Source organism: Suncus etruscus, chromosome 12 (genome assembly GCF_024139225.1).
Source record: "Suncus etruscus isolate mSunEtr1 chromosome 12, mSunEtr1.pri.cur, whole genome shotgun sequence".
Taxonomy (NCBI): Eukaryota; Metazoa; Chordata; class Mammalia; order Eulipotyphla; family Soricidae; genus Suncus; species Suncus etruscus.
The window spans coordinates 54,791,996-54,809,920 of NC_064859.1; the positions used below are offsets into that span (position 1 = coordinate 54,791,996).

The 17,925-nt window shown below is 40.5% G+C and overlaps 1 protein-coding gene across 1 annotated transcript in view; it reads right to left on the bottom strand.

The window, feature by feature from the left end:
• The window catches only part of RFX8 (regulatory factor X8), an 87,849-nt gene that overhangs the window by 43,933 nt on the left and 25,991 nt on the right, over positions 1–17,925 (bottom strand). The window contains 1 exon segment of the mRNA XM_049784624.1: positions 4,117–4,180. Within this exon segment, the coding sequence (XP_049640581.1) occupies positions 4,117–4,180 (64 nt within the window).

The window sequence follows — 17,925 nt, forward strand, 5'->3', positions numbered from 1 at the left end:
CATAAAAGACCCCAAATAGTCAAAACCATACTGAAAAGTAATAAACAGGAAGCCATTTTATTACCTAATTTGAAGCTCTTTACAAAGCACCATAGTGATTAAAACAGCATGGTATTGAAATAAAAACAGACTCTCTGAGCAATGGAATACAATTGAGACTAGAATATCTCATATATAGAGTAAGTTAATTTTTGACAAAGAAGTTGAGAGAATTAATAAAGAATAAGATAGGCTTTTAACAAATGGTTTTGGAGAATTAGATTACCACATGTAAGAAATTAAAACTGGATTCATATCTCACACCTTACACAAAAGTCAACTCAAAATGGATAAAAGACCTTGAGATAAGACCTGAGTCTATAAAATAAAATATATATAGGCAGAATATTCCAAAAACTAAACTTCAAATGAGTCTTCAATGACATAAAATCAGTGTCAAAGGCTATAGAATCCCAACTATATAAACAGTACTATATAAAACAAAAATGTTGCTATGTGACCAAAAAAGAAAAACCACACACAGCACAAAATAAAACACAGCTGAGTGGCAAAAATATTTGTACTAAATACATCATATAAAGCAGGGGTCTCAAACTCAATTTACCTGGGGGCCGCAGGAGGCAAAGTCGGGGTGAGGCAGGGCCGCATAAGGGATTTCACTTACCGAATATTCGCAATAAAAAAAATCACATTAGTAAGAAAAAAATCGCAAAAAATTGCATTAAACATTTAATGTTTAATGCGATTTTTTTCTTACTAATGCCATTTTTATTGCGATTATTCAGTAAGCGAATAATCTTTAATGCTGCGATATTTTAAGACCGGCCGCGGGCCACAAAGTGTTGTACAGAGGGCCGCAAATGGCCTATGGGCCACGAGTTTGAGACCTCTGATATAAAGGATTGATATCCAGGATATATAAAGAACTCACCTAATAAAGATCAAACAAAAAAAAAAAACCCTAAAATTCCCATTAAAAATGGGGAGAATAAATGAACAGATACTTCTCTGAGGAAGACCAATAGATAGCCAATAGGCGCATTAAAAACTGTTCATCATCACTTATTATTAGGGAAATACAAATCAAAACAACAATGAGATACTATTTTATACTAGTGAGAATGGCATGTATCAAAAATACTGTGTTGGTGGAGCTGAGATCAAAAAGGAACTCTCAGCCACTGCTGTGGGGATGTTGTCTGGTCCAACCCATATGGAAAACAATATGGAGGGTTCTCAGTAAGCTTAGAATTGAGCTGCCATATGACTCAGCAATTCCACGTTGGGGTATATATCCTTAGGACAGAAAAACTTTTATTCAAAAGAATCTGTACCATGATTCACTGCAGAACTCAGCACAGTGGCTAAGATTTGGAATTAGATGTCCAATGATTCATATTTACACAAGCATACACACATAATGAAATACTACTCAGCTAGAAAAAGTAATGAAATCATGCAAATTACTAAAACATAGATGGAACTAGAAAATATCATGTTAATGAAGTAAACTAGAAGAAGAATAAAGCCAGGATGATATTAGTTATATATGATGTTTAGAGTAACTGGATGAGAGACGAAAGGGGTTGTTTATATCATCTTTGGCCTCAGAGTATAGGACGGAAAAGACAAGAAATAGAATGAAGGGGAAGGGGAGAAAGACAGATAAAAAGCAATGGGAAGCTGGATTCAAGTTACATTGGTGATGTTAAGGAATAATAGGGCTAAATATCTAAACCACAGAGTCAACAACACTACATTTATGAAATCATGAAACCCAGACCTTAGCAATCAAACTTAAAAAGGTGCTTGTCAATATGGTAGACCGGGAGTTGGAGGAGACTAGGAGGAAAACTGAGAACATTGACCGAAGAAAGTTAAAACTAATGTTGACATTGGTGCTAGAACATTGTATGTCTGAACACTCAACTATGAATGACTTTGTAAATCATAGTGCTTTAATAAAATTTCAAAAAAAAATTAAATAAAATCCATGCTTTCCTGAAGTAACCTCTCTGACTTCTTCCTGTGAAAAGAAATTATTTTTCTAAAAAAAATTACTTTAAAAGGCATGAGTTGAAATCTTCTCTGAACAATAAGAGCAATCAGAAATAGAATGTGAAAGTATGATATAGAAATACAAACATTTAAATTTCTTGAGGACAAGGCTTCAGGAAAGAATAGGGGGGATGCTCATTCTAGAAAACTGAGAAAGTTGGCCAAAAAAAAAAATAAGCTTTTTCTTAGATTTTCTAGGTATTTTATATTGTTTAGGGGATTGGCATCCCAACAGTTCTGAAAAATGTCACCAAGATTATCATCTATTCCTTTCATAGACCTTCAGCATCACTGTTGGTTGCCTCCTGGAGACTGGATGGAGGATGGTTCAAGGCATTGTCTGTCCCTCAGGGCATCACCTTCTTTCCTCAGAGCCATTGTCCTTCCTGAATTCTTACCATCCCATCCTTATAGATCATAGTTCCAAAATGATCTCCCAAAGCAAAGGTGTCTTGCCATTTCCTTTCTGAAGGTGTGTTCTCATCTGAGAACTCCTTCTCTTATAATCTCTTCAAAAACAGTCTTAATTCCTCAGCTGGCAGTAATAAACTGCCCACCATCTGGAGCTCATTCTTAGTATTCTGCTCTTCCAACACCCCCATTGGGGCCCTCATTGCCTGTGTACCTACTGGAATAAATGCAAACCACACCCTCAAATACAGATCCTGGAAGTCCTTCCAGGATTAGCTCAAAGATAGTATAGCAGACAAACAATTTCCCCCAAAGTTCACATCTGAATGTCCATAGCAAAATAGACTATTCTGATATGGTATGTTTAAGATTCTAAGATGGAGATATTACACTTGATTGTTCAGTTCATCTTCTATAATCATAAATAACCTTAAAAGCAGAAACCACCATCTACCACAGGTCGGGAAGATACCATTCAGTCCTGAAATACATGCTAATGTGCTACTGCAGCAGCAAGAGAAACCATAGGCCCCTCTTCCAGGAAGACTTCAAAATTCCCCTGGTCTTTCAGAGCCTCCTTCCCTTTCTTATTCCTCCCCTACCCTGCTGCACTGAGACTTAGTAGAAGCTGCTTCATGTTTCCCTCCTAAACTATAATACTATATTCTATTTAAGCACAGTTTGGGTATCATTTATTTCCTTTTCTTTCTTTTTATTTTTTTTTTGTTTGATTAGTTAGGTTTCATTTTTGGCCACACCCAGTGGTGTTCAGGGCTTACTCTTGGTTCTGCATTTAAGGATCACTTCTGATGGTGCTTGGGAAACCACATGGGGTTCTAGGGTTGAACTCCAGCTGGCCATGTGCAAGGCAAATGCCCTACCTGATGTACTATCACTCCAGCCCCACATTTGCTTTCTTTTGCTTTTCAACCCATGCAGTTCCTCAAAGTAGCTAGTCACAAAACAGTTTTTTTTTAAAGACTGTCTTTTGGGGTCCATAGATATTGCAGGGGTTAAGGAATATTTCTTTCATGTGACTGACCCAATGTGATCCCAGCACTTTATGTTCTTCTGATCATTAGAGACACAGTCCTGAAGTTCTCCAAACAACCTCAGGATGAAACTAGTGAGCCCAGAGCTAAGCAGTTCTTTGACCTTGGATCCTCCCACTGAACCATCAACTCAGTTATCTGAGAAAAGCAGGGCATGGGTTTAGACCTCCTGAGTCTTTCTTTGGAGAGACCCCTTCAAAAGATTACCCACTCACCCTACCAACAAGACAGTATCAAATATTATCACATCACCTTGGCTAACTAAAGTAATATTCAACTTATGATATCATATATTGGCTATGAATAGTTCTGGTGTCCTAATTCAAAGAGCTATAACTGTACATAGCAACACTTTCACACAAACTTATTGCTAGCAACTTCTGCAGCTTTCTAAATGACAGTGGGGAAAGCTACAGTTAAACAGCTGCCTTGATGGATAAGAGGGTCCTCATCTGTCCAGGCTCTGTGAGTGACCTCCCAGGGAGACAGAACCCAGGGGCAATGGGTGGATGTCCATGAGAATACATGACATGCAAAGAAAGTTGCAATTGACTGAGCATTTGTGAGCATTTCAGGTTCTATTGGTCAGACTCACTGTTCTTTCTTGCTGGAGAAGACTGCTATAATTAGGAGATTTTTCAAAGGCTGTGACATCTTCACTGCGATAGAACAGATAACAGAAAAATAATTTTAGTAAGACACCTGTTTCTGAGCCCAAGAATACAGTTTCTTCTTCTACATAATTATTTGTATGAGGTTCAAGTTTTACTTCAAAATTCCTTTACTTCAAAATATCACTTTCAAGTTTTATAAAAGTTGATCACTGTAACTGGGACAGCCACATTTTTCTTTTAAAAGGCTCATTTCCTTCAGAGGCAAGTGTATGATGCAATCATGAGTAGGACTTGCTCCAGCGAGAGGAAAAAAAAATCATCTTAGAAATGAAGCCTCGGGCCGGAGAGATAGCATGGAGGTAAGGCGTTTATCTTTCATGCAGAAGGTCATCGGTTCGAATCCCGGCATCCCATATGGTCCCCCGTGCCTGCCAGGAGCAATTTCTGAGCACGGAGCCAGGAAAAACCCCTGAGCACTGCCGGGTGTGACCCAAAAACCACAAAAAAAAAAAAAAAAGAAATGAAGCCTCATACTTTCAGATATGGAGCTTTGAAAACGATAATATCTTCTGCATGGATGTTTGCAGGAGCTTGTCCTTCACCAAGCTAGCTCACTGAGACTCATTCTGGAGCTTAAGTACCAGGTCACCATGTGTCTTGATCCATACATAATTGTAGCAACAGCTGTATGTCATGGAAAGCAGATTATTTTGTTAATGATATGCTCAATTTCAGTCATTGTTTTAGTTGCTTGCCATTTTTACTTCTATAAAATGTTTTATTTATATATTTTATGCTGTAAAATAATTTTGATTTCCACCTGTTGCTGCACAGGAACGATTCTGGCCAGAGAGTGGTTTTGTTTTTTGATTTTTCTCAGAGCAGGTTTAATAGAGAAAACAGGCAGAAAAGAGTTCAGGGTGCTTACAGCAAAACCATTTCAAAAATCCAGCCAGCTTCCAACCAATAACTACCATCACAACCACAAGCCAATATCAGTCACAACATCAGCAAACCCCAACTGTCCTCAGGTTTAGGTTCTTCTTCCCCTGGGCTACTGCTTCTAAGTTAGATACGGGAGACTCTAATAAATAGGTTCTTTCCTCTTAAAGGGACAAGCCCCTTTTTTGAGATCAATATACAAGCCATGCTGTGTGGCACCTTTTCCCACTAATTTGGGGCATTTGAGAAACTGAGAGCCCAGAGACTTCCCTTTGCACAGGAAATATGCTTTCTCAGAGATGGGGGCAGGAGATATTTGTTCAATGTGATGTGCTTGCTCAGTTCCCTCCAGTAATGGGATATTACAGCTCTGTGAATACAAAGAGTTAGGGAGCAGACTAGCATTCTGCTTGGTGGTGAGGCCATGGTCTACAGAGCAGGAATGTTCAAGGATGCAGTTCCAAGAGCTCTATTCTGGCTTTATCAGGAAAACTGTTGTACACCCAGCTGATTAATGTTTCCAACTGATACTTCATTTGAAAATAGGACAGATGGGCTATACTGTGACTTAGCAGTACAGCATAAGGCTGGCTGATGTGAAGGCCCTGGGTTCAAATGTCACACAAAAATAGGTCAAATAATTTTAAGTTCCTAGTACCAATATAATAGACAGTCACTCTCTTATTTGTCAATAAGAGATGTTATTACAATGAGAAATATGTTTTTTTCTCTTTTTATAAAGCAGTTTATTATTTATTTATTTATTTATTGGTTTGGGGACCACACCCAGCAATGCTCAGGGGTCACTCCTGTCTCTGTGCTCAGAAACTGCTCCTGGCAAGCTCAGGGGACCATATGAGATGCCAGGAACTGAACCAGGTCCATCCTAGGTCTGTCACATGCAAGGCAAATGCCTTACTGCTGTGCTCTCTCTCTGGCCCCTGATGTTTTTCTCTTAGTACGTATTGCTCAATGGCAATAGGATTTGGGGACATGATATCTGATCCATCTGGAGGAATAGTGTGAGAAAATATAGTCCCCAAATTTGAAATAAAGTCAGAACTCCTGACTGGAAGCCAAAATTAGAGCTGCCTAATGTTAGCGTGAATGTGACATATGTATGTTGCAAATCCGTCAGGATATCCTAACTTCCCTGAGTTGCTTATTTTGTGTATGTGTGTGTGTGTGTTTAGGAGCAGCATAACTTATCCCAGTAAAAAGTTGAGAGTGGGAACAGGATATAACAGAGTATTAACTTCAAACAGACACTTTCCAGATGTGCCGTAAAAGAAGATAAAGAAAAACACCCCAGAAGCAATTATCCTGGGAAATGGGCTCTTCCACAAAACTAATAGGCCTCAAGTGTATGAGAATAGAGAAGGGAACCTCTTAATTAGATAAATATCAGAAAGCTCTCTAGGGGCTGGAGAGATAGCATGGAGGTAAGGCGTTTGCCTTGCATTGCAGAAGGACAGTGGTTCGAATCCCGGCATTCCATACGGCCCCCCAAGCCTGCCAGGAGGAATTTCCAAGAGTAGAGTCAGGAGAAACCCCTGAGTGTGACCCAAAAATAAAATAAAAATAAAAAAAGCTCTCCAGGATGTCTCAGGTACTCTAACCTTGTTTTTTTTTTCCATAACCCCTCCATACATCAATGAAGTAGGAATGTGGCTTTGTCCCCCACCACCTGTGTTTGTGTAAGAACATTATAAAATGTGTGCTAAAAGACTGTTTGCGCCTTGTCATATTTCCTATCTCAAGACCATGGCAACTATGTGGTGCATATTTTTATTGCTGCAGTGCTCACTGGATATCTTATTTGAGTCCTCTTTTTGAACTGTTGTGGTCTTCACCTTCTTCTTTTCCCCTTCGTCCCTCAAACCAAGGATGAGAGCCTCTAGAATGACTCCGTTCATAGTTGGCGTAGTCGATTTTTACCCCATTATATTACCTTTCTCTTCCTCAAACAAAACCACATAACTTGAACTTTCTAGTCCTGCCTCCCAATTAGAGGGGGCAGTAATGGAGGCACCAAGAACAAACAGCTATAAGCCCACTAAGTAATAAACTAGACACAGAAGGGACCACGCATTCTAGCAGCTCCTGGGGAGAGGGGGGAGTGGAGGATATGGGAGGCAGGATAGGAGCGGTTGTCGGAGGACAATTCGGTGGTGGGAATTCCCCTAATTCAATGTAAATATGTACCTGAAATATTACTGTGAACGATATGTAAGCCACTATAACTAAAATAAAAAATATATATAAAAAGGAAAGAAAAAATAAAATAAACATTTTGTACATTAAAAAAAAAACAAAAGACTGTTCAGGGCTCTTGGTTTCTCTTTGACCCAGGAGTCCTCAGTGCTGATCTCTAATAAACTTTCTATTAATTAACTATCTCTGTTGTTTCCGTGTCTCTGTGGATTCAACCGAACAATAGAATTATACCTCCGTCATAAGTGATGCAAGAGCAGCCATGGTTAGAGAATTTAAATTCCTTAAGAGTTCTATATGTCATGTCTCAATCATCTAAGGTTGGTATGGTTAAAGAAATTCTTCAGTAACATTTATACCTTTGCCACACAGATTCTGGACATGATATAAATAAAAAAATTCAAGCAAATAAAAGAACGCTTAAGATCTAGAATAAATGGAGAATATATCAGAATGAAAGTTCACTGGTTAATAGGAATTTAAATTAAAAATATGGTCATAATCTTTTAAGTGTAATTTAAAAATATATTGTAAGACTTTCTTCAGCTTAATTGCAGAAAAATCAATTTCTTTATAATTTCACATTATGTTAGTGTACAATCCAACTAATATTTTTTGGAAAAATAAATACAAGATCATGGTATGAATATCTATAGTTCCACTCACCCATCCATTCTTCTATTTTTAAAGTCATCTACCCAACTTGATCCATCTCCACTCTCATTCACTCATCAATATTTACTGTGCATTAGGCATTGTGCTATATACTCCGGTACAGAATCATAGCAATCCAGGCAGACCTTCTCACAGGGAAGTTATAGCCCATAAAGGAGAAAAGGTATTACATAAATAATGGTAAATGGGAATAATGACTGTTAAAGTAATAGGGTAACCCATGTTGGAGATCCATCCTAGTGTCTTATTACATCCAATAAATCAGGATCATGTCATTAGTTAGCCAGCTTTGTCACACACTAATGATAGTGCCACATTCGGACAGCCCCAGTCAACCCCATCCACAATAGCAGTAATCTTCAGGAAATATTTGTTCCTCAAATCCTCTAAATATGGAAGTTAGAAGGTCTGGTGATTTTCTTAAAGGAAGAACAAGGGAAACCCCATTCTAGTTGCTTCGTTTCCTGATTCCAACCCTGACTCTGATAGAAACCAATTGACATGTACTCAAATTATTTTCAAAACTGAAACAAAACACCCGAGTTTCTGTTAATGTGCTCTAAGCTGAATGTCATTCAATCACCATCAAACCAAGGACTGTCTTATACAGGAAACTTGAAAGTAGAATTTTTTGGGGGGTGTGGGGGTGGCTATGTTATGTTTGCAACCTTTAATGGTGGGGAGGGGCTTCACTGAAACAACAATAACAAAAAACACTGTCAACCTTATGGAGAGATGCCATCATTTGTTAAAAACAGTCCCAGCTCCACCCGTCCAGACAGTGATAGACAGCTTATTTGTTCAAAGGAATGAAAAGCTGTCTCTTCGGCCGATGAGGTGGCGCTAGAGGTAAGGTGTCTGCCTTACAAGCGCTAGCCAAGGAAGGACCGCGGTTCGATCCCCTGGCGTCCCATATGCCCATATGGTCCCCCAAGCCAGGGGTATTTTTTGAGCACTTAGCCAGGAGTAAACCCTGAGCATCAAACGGGTGTGGCCCGAAAAACAAAAAACAAACAAACAAACAAACAAACAAACAAACAAAAAAAGAAAAGCTTTCTCTTTCTACCTTTGGAATGCCTTAAAGTTTAAGTCATAGCTCAAAGCATGGGTCAACATGTAGGTTTAGTGAGCTCCTATTTATTAAAAAGGAAATTACCTAGTTTTGGACTTTGCCTGCAAGCAAAGACATGTGAAAATATGCATGAGTTAGAGGAGATGATAAGAGAAGAAGTTACAAAGCTGGAGAGCAGCTCTCTGCAAGAGGCTTGGGCATAAAGTCGAGCATGAAAGCCCAAGGCAAGGTCTTCAACAACACCCTGAGGAGCTTGGCTGAGTGATCACTGAAGGCAGCAGTCTGCTTAGAGTTGAATCTGACTGATGGAGGAATTGGGGCAGATGAATTCAGCCACCACAGAATGATAGCCCTACTGTGGGCATCATGTCTATACAGGAATTGACCACAGTGGAGGCAGAGATCCCCTTTCTCACACTGAGACCTACTACCGAAGAGAAAGGAGGGAGAGGAAGCCAAAGTTATGTGAGGTTTAAGATGGTTGTTCTCAGGGTGACCCTCATATTCTGAGGGTCTCTGCTCTGTGTCACTTCCTGTGTGGCTCTGATTCAGTCCTTCAAGACATGTGTCAAGTTGTGATTAAAACAACAGTGGAAGCTTCAGAAGCACCACATCAAAACAGCCAGAACAAGCCATGCTGTGAAGGAAGAATTTTCAGTCCACAGGAAATCTTATTTTATTGCTCTCAAAGGCTAGAAACGGGTTCTTAGTGCAGGGGAGATTACAGAAAAAAGGTCTATGCTGATGCAGTAGGAGGAAGACTGAAGGGATTCAGCCTGGTTAGTTGTCTGGGGTTGCTTGCAAATTGCTCTCTCAGTAGCTGAGGGCCCAAATTGTCAGAATTTCATCAGTAAAGAGACAGTCAAAGGGCCAAGAAGAACAGGTACGGCCAGGGAGAAATAAGGTAATAGTATACTGAAGATTGAAATCCTCACAATGCTGGAGACTGAGCATTTTGTCCTTTCTGCCACTAAAGTGGTATGTGGCCTTAAGCCAGGGCTGAAGCTTTGAGGTCCTCATTTTTCTTTCTTCGTTTTGTTTTGTTTTGTTTGTTTGTTTTTCTTTGGTGCACACTCAACTGTACTCAGTACTTATTCCTAGTGGCTCTGCAGTCAGGAATTATTTCTGGTGGGTTGGGGGTTTATATGGAATCCTGGGGATTGAATTTGGGTTGGTCACATACAAGGCAAGTGTCCTACCTACTGTACTAACGCCCCAGCCCCAAGACCATCAATTTGTCTATCCCACTAACGGGAGAGGCCAGAAACCTACCAAGACCATTTCCTATTCCTCGAGCCTAAAATTTTTGCTGACCCTAAATCCAACCATTTCAGGGTTTATGTTATGGCCAGAAGATATTTTTCTGACCTTTCATGGGGAGACTGGAGGAAGCCCTGTTTCTGCTAGAGCCCCACAAATGGCCCACTTTCCTTACAAGTGGACAGTTTATTTTAATTAGTGTTTATAACCAATTTAGCCACAAAAGGGTCCAATGTGAAGAGGACTGAGATATGACTATATGGCATACAATGCATCTCCCCACCCCCCCCACCCACGCCCCCATAAAACCTTTTAGATGCATATTAGCTTAATATGCTTTTGGCATTTAACTTCCTTCTAGTCTAACTGCAATTTGCATTCACATTCTCTGGTTTTGACATCACTTGTCATTAATCCAGACTTTCATTTACATCATTTTGGCAACGTAATTTGCCCTCACAAATTGCTCTAGCAGCAGTGGAATGATGTGAAGCAATTACGAAGGTAAGATGATAAAAATGTAATAAAATCCAATTCATGTGCCATTTTCCTTGAGTGTCAGATTTCTGAGCAAAGGTGCTTCATTAAAGAACCTAATTAAAGTTCTTACTCAAAGCACAAGAATTATTTTTGGTTTTGATTAGGAGATACTCTTAACAACAAACAGTTTTATATTTGGAGCTAAAATAGTGAATGTATGTGTTAATGTGAAAACATATATCATCAAATTGCAAAATCTTTTGCTGAGGTCCACACCTAGCAGCTCTAGATTATGAGGAGACCAAGTATCCTAGATCTAGAAACACAGGTTCCTACATACAAAGTTTGTGCTCCAGGGTCTTGAGCCATCCAGACTGCAAATGTTTTTATTTAATGTAGTGTTGATTACACTAATCACTAAAATATAAGGAGCACTTTTTCAGTGCCAAGTGCTTTAGTTGTTCAACCTTTATTTGCACATTAACCAGGTAGACAATGATCATTGTGTAGATCCCACACAGGGAGAAAGAGAAATAAAATTCAGTGGTTAAAATCTTCTCCAAGGGGCTGGAGTGATAGCACAACAGATAGGGCTTTAACCTTGCATATGGGTGACTTGGGTTTGATTCCCCCAGCATCCTATATATTATCCAACTCTATCAGGAGTGATTTCTTAGCACAAAGGCAGGAATAAGCCCTAAAGGTCAATGGGTGCCCAAAAAAAAATAAATAAAAACAATTGCTGGTTCCATTGCTGGTTCTGCTGTTCTCTATCTTTTGGGATCTGCATGTGTGTGACTAAAAAAATGCATGCCCAGGGGTGATAAAAAAAATACCAAGACCTCTGGAACTTAAAATGGAAAAGAGCAATCTTTGAAATATGTTTGATGGGCATTGCGTATTCACTGTTTTCCTGACAGAAGAGTGGAGGTTTTCCTGGCAATGAGTTCTCCAGAAGTAAATAAAGCCAAGATGGGACTGAAAGAAGTCACTCTGTCTCTAACCCTAAATAAGGCAAAAAAAAAAAAAAAAAAAAAGCGTTAGGGTTGGACCTACTTTGAGGATGCGGGCAATGAGATTCAATAAGACTCTAACTACACCAGCACAGACCTAAAAGAATGCTGAACCAACCCCCTCAGTAGAGGACAAGCTCTAGCAAGAGCAAAGGGTTGTGATAAAGACAGGAAGGTGGACATCAAAAGCAAAAGGATCTTATCTCTATAGGAAGGCTCAGAAAGGGAGCAGTCATTGAGAAAACCAGGAAGATCAACTCCGCAAAAGCAAGTGGCCTGCACACAAAATCTTGGGATGGGTGACTCCTGCCTCTCCACTTGAGCCACCTGAGATGTGTACTTTCACTCAGCTCCCCCTGAAGGCATCTTCTATCGCCAACATGTTACTATCACCTTCCTCATCATCTCTAAATAAAATGACTTCACTTAACTGTTCATCTCTGAAACTCTTTTTTGTAAGAGAAGGTGATGAGATAGAAAGAAACTGCGTAGGATTTAGAAATTACTTTCTTTTGCTGTGAAGAGCAACTCTTTCTTCCAGCATAGGTTCTACTGCTCCCCAGAAAATTTGGAATAAGGACCATATCCTATGCTAGGCAGAGCAAGGGGAACCCAGGTATGATTGGATTATGGTCTTGTGGCTGGTGAAACACGAGCTCTGTACTGGGTCGGTGCTCATCAGACTGTCATTAGTCCTGGATTTCCCTGTACATCCCTGGATGACCAAGGTGGGGAAAGAGGAAAGTGGTAGACGAAAGTCTCAAGGTGACCACTTCATATAAACCACCTGCTACCCTCATTAGGGATAGCTGCTTTGAAACCACTTAATTGTCTCCAACCCAGGAGATTTTATGAGTACACCATCACCATCATGAAATGATGACCTAGGGGAATGACTCTGGAAGTGTTAAAATTGGACTTGTTATGTTCATCAAAACCAAACCAGCAAGCAGCTGGCAGCCAAGACTTGCTGCCAGGTGGTGGGCAAGAGCACACTGTGTGTGGTGGAGGATAGCATGGGAGGTGGGCTTGGATGACCCAATTAGAAATTTGAAAACCTTCCCACTGGGAGGGAGCAGCAGTAGGGGATAATTCTCTTTTTGGAGCTGTGAGAAAGCAACCAGGTAATATGGAGTTTCTAACTGGAACAAGTTCTAACCAGCCTTGAAAAACCATCAGGTGGACAGGGCCAAAAACAAAAAAACAAAGCATAAACAGGTTGCAACCTGGACATCTAAGTAGCTGAGAGGCCCTCTGCGCTAGCAAGAGACTTTGGGAAGGGGGCAGTATGTTCAGCCCGTCCTCTGTGCCTACAGGGAGGAAAGGGAGCCTCCAGGTGCAGGGTTTCTAGAAGCCAGGGGTGTTCTCTCTGTAAATTCTAGCAGGGCTGCTTTAGCCCCAGCTCATCTGGAAGATGAACCTTGTGCCTTCCAACTTAGTTGGCACCAGACTGAGCAGCTCAGAAACTGGCAACTGAACAAAGGGATGGGAGAACAAAGGCGGTAAACATGGAAGGCAGTTTGAGAAGCATTTAAAAGGCTTTTAATATGCTGAGTTGGAAAGGCTAATGATGTGGATAAGTGAGTGTGTGGGAGATGGGTGGTGGTGGCAAGGGTTAGTTTCCACATACTCTGAAACCTGAGACCATGGCTGACTTCAGATGCATCTATGAGGAAAATGACAAAGAAGCTGTGCTTGAAGCACTTCCCTAATAAGCAGAGAATAAAAATGAACTAAGCAAAATCTATTTCTCTAGGTGTGAACAGATACACTCACTCTCACACTCACCCATACCACCACACACATGCACAAGCATGCACACATATAGACAATTGCTCTCTTATATACACAAGAGACATCGTACTGGCTTTCACACACACCTTTTCATATGTGCACACACATACACACACTATATATTCACATATATATCTACTCACAACACACTCCCACTCACACACAGCAAACATACACATACACACAGGCCCCTCTTCAACCCAGGCACTAATGAGGCATTTTATACTTTGGGCTCAATGATCACATGCATTTCTGTGTCTGTATATTCAAGTCTCAGTCTGCTTTCATGCTGAAGAAGATGGTAGTCCAAGAGGCCGATTTGTTCTGAAAAATCAGGTTTCCTGTTCTCTTGGAGTGGAGGCAATTGGGAAATGTTCTAGACTTTAGGTGGGGATCTTTTCCATAGGGGATCATTTTCATTTTACAAGAACACCCATTCACAGTTGCCTTATTTTAGAAGCCAAACCTTGCTCTCTCCTTGGGGGCAGAATCTTCCCACATCCCCAGCACACCCAAGTTTGACTATCACTATAGACTCTGCCCTGGCCTGCTTCTGAGAACCCCAGGATGCTCCTGGGCCACCTCTGGCAGCTCCTGCAGCCCCCACCAGGCTCTCTCAGGCTTTGTGCTCAGGAATCAACCGGCTGCTCCTATGGGCTGTGCAGGGGTCTGGGCATAGGTGAGTGAGCACCTCAGTACTCTTGGAAAGACCTGGGAAGAACTTTCTGTAACAAGGGTGCACAATGCAGTGGTGTGGCGTAGAGATGAAGCAGTAGTCCCCAATGTTCCCCTTACCTACCCTTTCTTACCAAGCCTAGTTCCATACCAGATGACTATAAGCTGACTTTCTCTGGGCATTCTTTTCTCTCTTGAAGCAGGAAAGGGATGGTTGGAGTAGAGGGGATAGCACAGCTTTCGGGGCTCTAGACAGTGACTTGGGACCCAAAGACAGACAGATTCCAGCAGTTGCAGGTACTTCCAAATAGCGACAGAGTCAGTGTGGCACCTAATCCCTCAGGCACACAGAAGTAGACTGTGGAAATCAGGTCTCAGGTCACATGCTCTGGAGTATGCAGCTGTGTGGCTTTATTGCAGCATGTGTGTAGCCAGTGTGTTCTTCACCTGCAGGGAAGACTTGGACTGCACACATGCCCAGAGAGGTCCTGGGCCATAACCTACCATGCATCTGCCTCCTGAGAAACAGCTGGAGAAGGCAGTTTGGGACTTCATGGGACCCCTGAAATGAAGAAGAACTAGAATGCCCCTCAGCATCTAATAGCAGCCTTTTGTCTGGATGTCCCCAAAATCCCATGAGCAAACCCCAACTAGTCAGCAATCTTTTGAGTGCAGCCACACACCACAGCAGGGTCCAAGGCAACAAACAGGTGCTTTATCTCCATGGCACACACTGTCCCGGGTATGCAGACCCCATCATGTGTATAGCTCCTGAGCCCATTGTCAGATATCCTGGCTATGGACAAAGAATTTCCAGATCACATAGATACCTTTGAACCCTTCCATGATGCTTAAATCCTGATCACAGTCAAAGCTACAGCAGTGGTAAAGCACTTGCTTTGAACACAGCAAGCCCTCCTTATTCATCCTAGCACTATACTGCCAAAAATGATCCCAAAGCCAACCTGAGACCCTGTTCCATCTGAGGTGTCAGCCATGGTGCTATGCTGCCTCCCATGTACTCAAGTACAGTTACACACACACACACACACACACACACACACACACACACACACACACACATACACACACACACTCTTCATGAAAAAATTTCTGGTTTCTCCAAAGTTTATTTCCTAAGAATCAAGGGGCCTAGGTCATTTTTTTTTACATGTAAGACTGACTATTGTATCAAGGTTGTTGCACATTCATGCCAGTTGGAAGAAATAATTTAATAAGCATTCTATTATAGTTTATGCAACTCCCCAGGGGTTAACACACTGCAAAACTATAGCACAGACAAAATACAGACATTGATGAAACTGAAATCAGAGGCCAGAATGATAGTACAACATGTAGAGTGTTTGTCTGGCATGTGGTCAACGCAGATTCAATCCCTGGCACCCCAGATAGCTCTATAAGCCAGCCAGTAGTAATTCCTAAATGTAGAGCCAGGCGTCAACCCTGAGCACCACCAGGTATGGCTCCAAAACAACAAGAACAAAAAAGAAATACCTCAATCTTAGTGAAATTCCCCACTCTTATTTGGACTCACTTCTGTATATACATTAGTCCTATAAAACTTATGGAAATGCTTGTTTCCATCCACACAGTCAACACACAGGACATTCTCCTGCTCACCAAGAAGCCTTGTCTTGCCTCTACAATCTCATCTGTCTTAAAATCCCTCTCCTGTGGTCTCTAATACTGGTCACCACTACTAACCTCTGTTCAAAACTGGCTTCATTTCAAAAATGGTTTTAGATGGAATCATGCAGTAATGAAGCCTTTTGAGAATGGAGTATTATTCCTTGAGACCCAGGTGGGCCATTACACTGAGAGTTGGAATCATGGATTATGTAACCTTACAAAGATGGAGTTTTCACTCAATGTGATCCCTCCATGGGCTATTTAACACTGAGAGCTGTTCCATTCATTGCTGAGGCACCTTCCAGTTTGATCTGCTGTCCACTTAACTATGAAAGACATCAGAACTGATTCAGTGTTTGACTTTGATAAAGAAAATTGCTGTGAACATTTGTGTCCTCAGGTTTTAAGGGTGTGATCACTGGTAATCACATGCTTCGTGATCATAAGATGTGGCCCAGCAATCAATGATTCAGAGCAGTTAGTCAATTAACTTTCCCACCAGCAATGTTTCTCTAACCCATTTTCCCTGCATTCTGACCAGCATCTCACAATGTTGCTTGCTATTTTTTCAGTTTAGTCAAATGAAATGTTTGTACTTATCTCTCATCATGGTTTTATTTTGTATTTCCACAATTTTTAGTCATGAATATCTTTTTTATACTCATTTCCCATTTGCAAATTGTCTTGACATACCTTGAGATGTATGTTGGTGAATTTTGTTAATTTTGTAATTAAGTTTTTTTAAGCAATTGAGAATTTTTTATATGTTCTAGACACTGATCTGGGATATGAAGTTTGTTAATTCTTGGCCTAGACCTCTGCAGTTCATCTTTGTATGCTCTTCACTACATGTTTCAGAAGAATAGTTTTTAATTTCCATGAAGTCAAAGGTACTTGTTTTTCCTTTAATGGGTCATGATTTTTTGGTCTAGTCATAGATCCCAATATTTTTCCATTCATGATTCATTTTGAGTTAATTTGTATATACACATCACATTTTATGATAAAAATTACCTTTAGCCACAAACTGTTTCTAATACAATACTTCATTCTAGATCTCTTTCAGCTTATTCATTTTTTAAAATGACATTAAAATAACATTAATTTATCAAATTAGGTAGGTCTCTGGTGCTTAGATTCATAACATCAGCATTTGTATATGAGTTAAATTTGTGTAACTTCTGAAGATTGTAAGGTCCATATTTTGTACTTGTGAATATGTGCTTGTTCTACCACCATTCGTACAGCATTCTGCAGTACTGTCCTCTGTATAGGAGCTGAAATGTAGCCTAAGGAACGGGACTTCCATGAAATATGTTTGTAACTCTGTGAAAGAAACCAGTTGAATATCTTTGACTAGTATTCTCTGATGTTTTAGTGATCTCATTATCTATGCCTCTACCCAGGCCACACTGTCTTCATTACTGTCCTTACATTGTCAGCCTGAACATCCGCTGCAAAATTTCTCATAACTTTCTCTACTTTGTCCAGATTCTTTGTGCTGTTTTAAGGGCTTGCCTTTCCAGATAACTTTTAGAATAAGCTTGACTGTGTCTACCAAAATAACTTCAAACCCAAAAACTATTTTTGGGAATTTGCTTTTAGTAGTTTCAGTGGAAGGTCATTCACATTTGATACCACTAACCTTTGGAAAGGTGAGAAAAACAGTATAGGCTCAGGGAATGTAGCTCTAATTAGGTACGGTAGGGGTAAATGCCTTGTGAGGAGGTCAAGCAGCATTGCTCTCTGGGATCTTAGAACATGGCAGAAAGCGTATGATCTGTTGGGACCCCTTAGCCAGCACTGCAAACAAGTGTGTTACCTTAGTAACATAATAGCAAGGGGAAGAAAAAGGGGTTGGGCTTAAAATTAAGATGTAATTCATGGTTTCTTGCATCTAGTCCTAGCATCTTGCAGTTGTGGGATGCAGGGATAACTCAGCTAACCTGAGACTGTGACCCTTAGAAAGTCTACTGGCAAGACTGGACCTGGACTAACCTCGGGGAACTTCATTT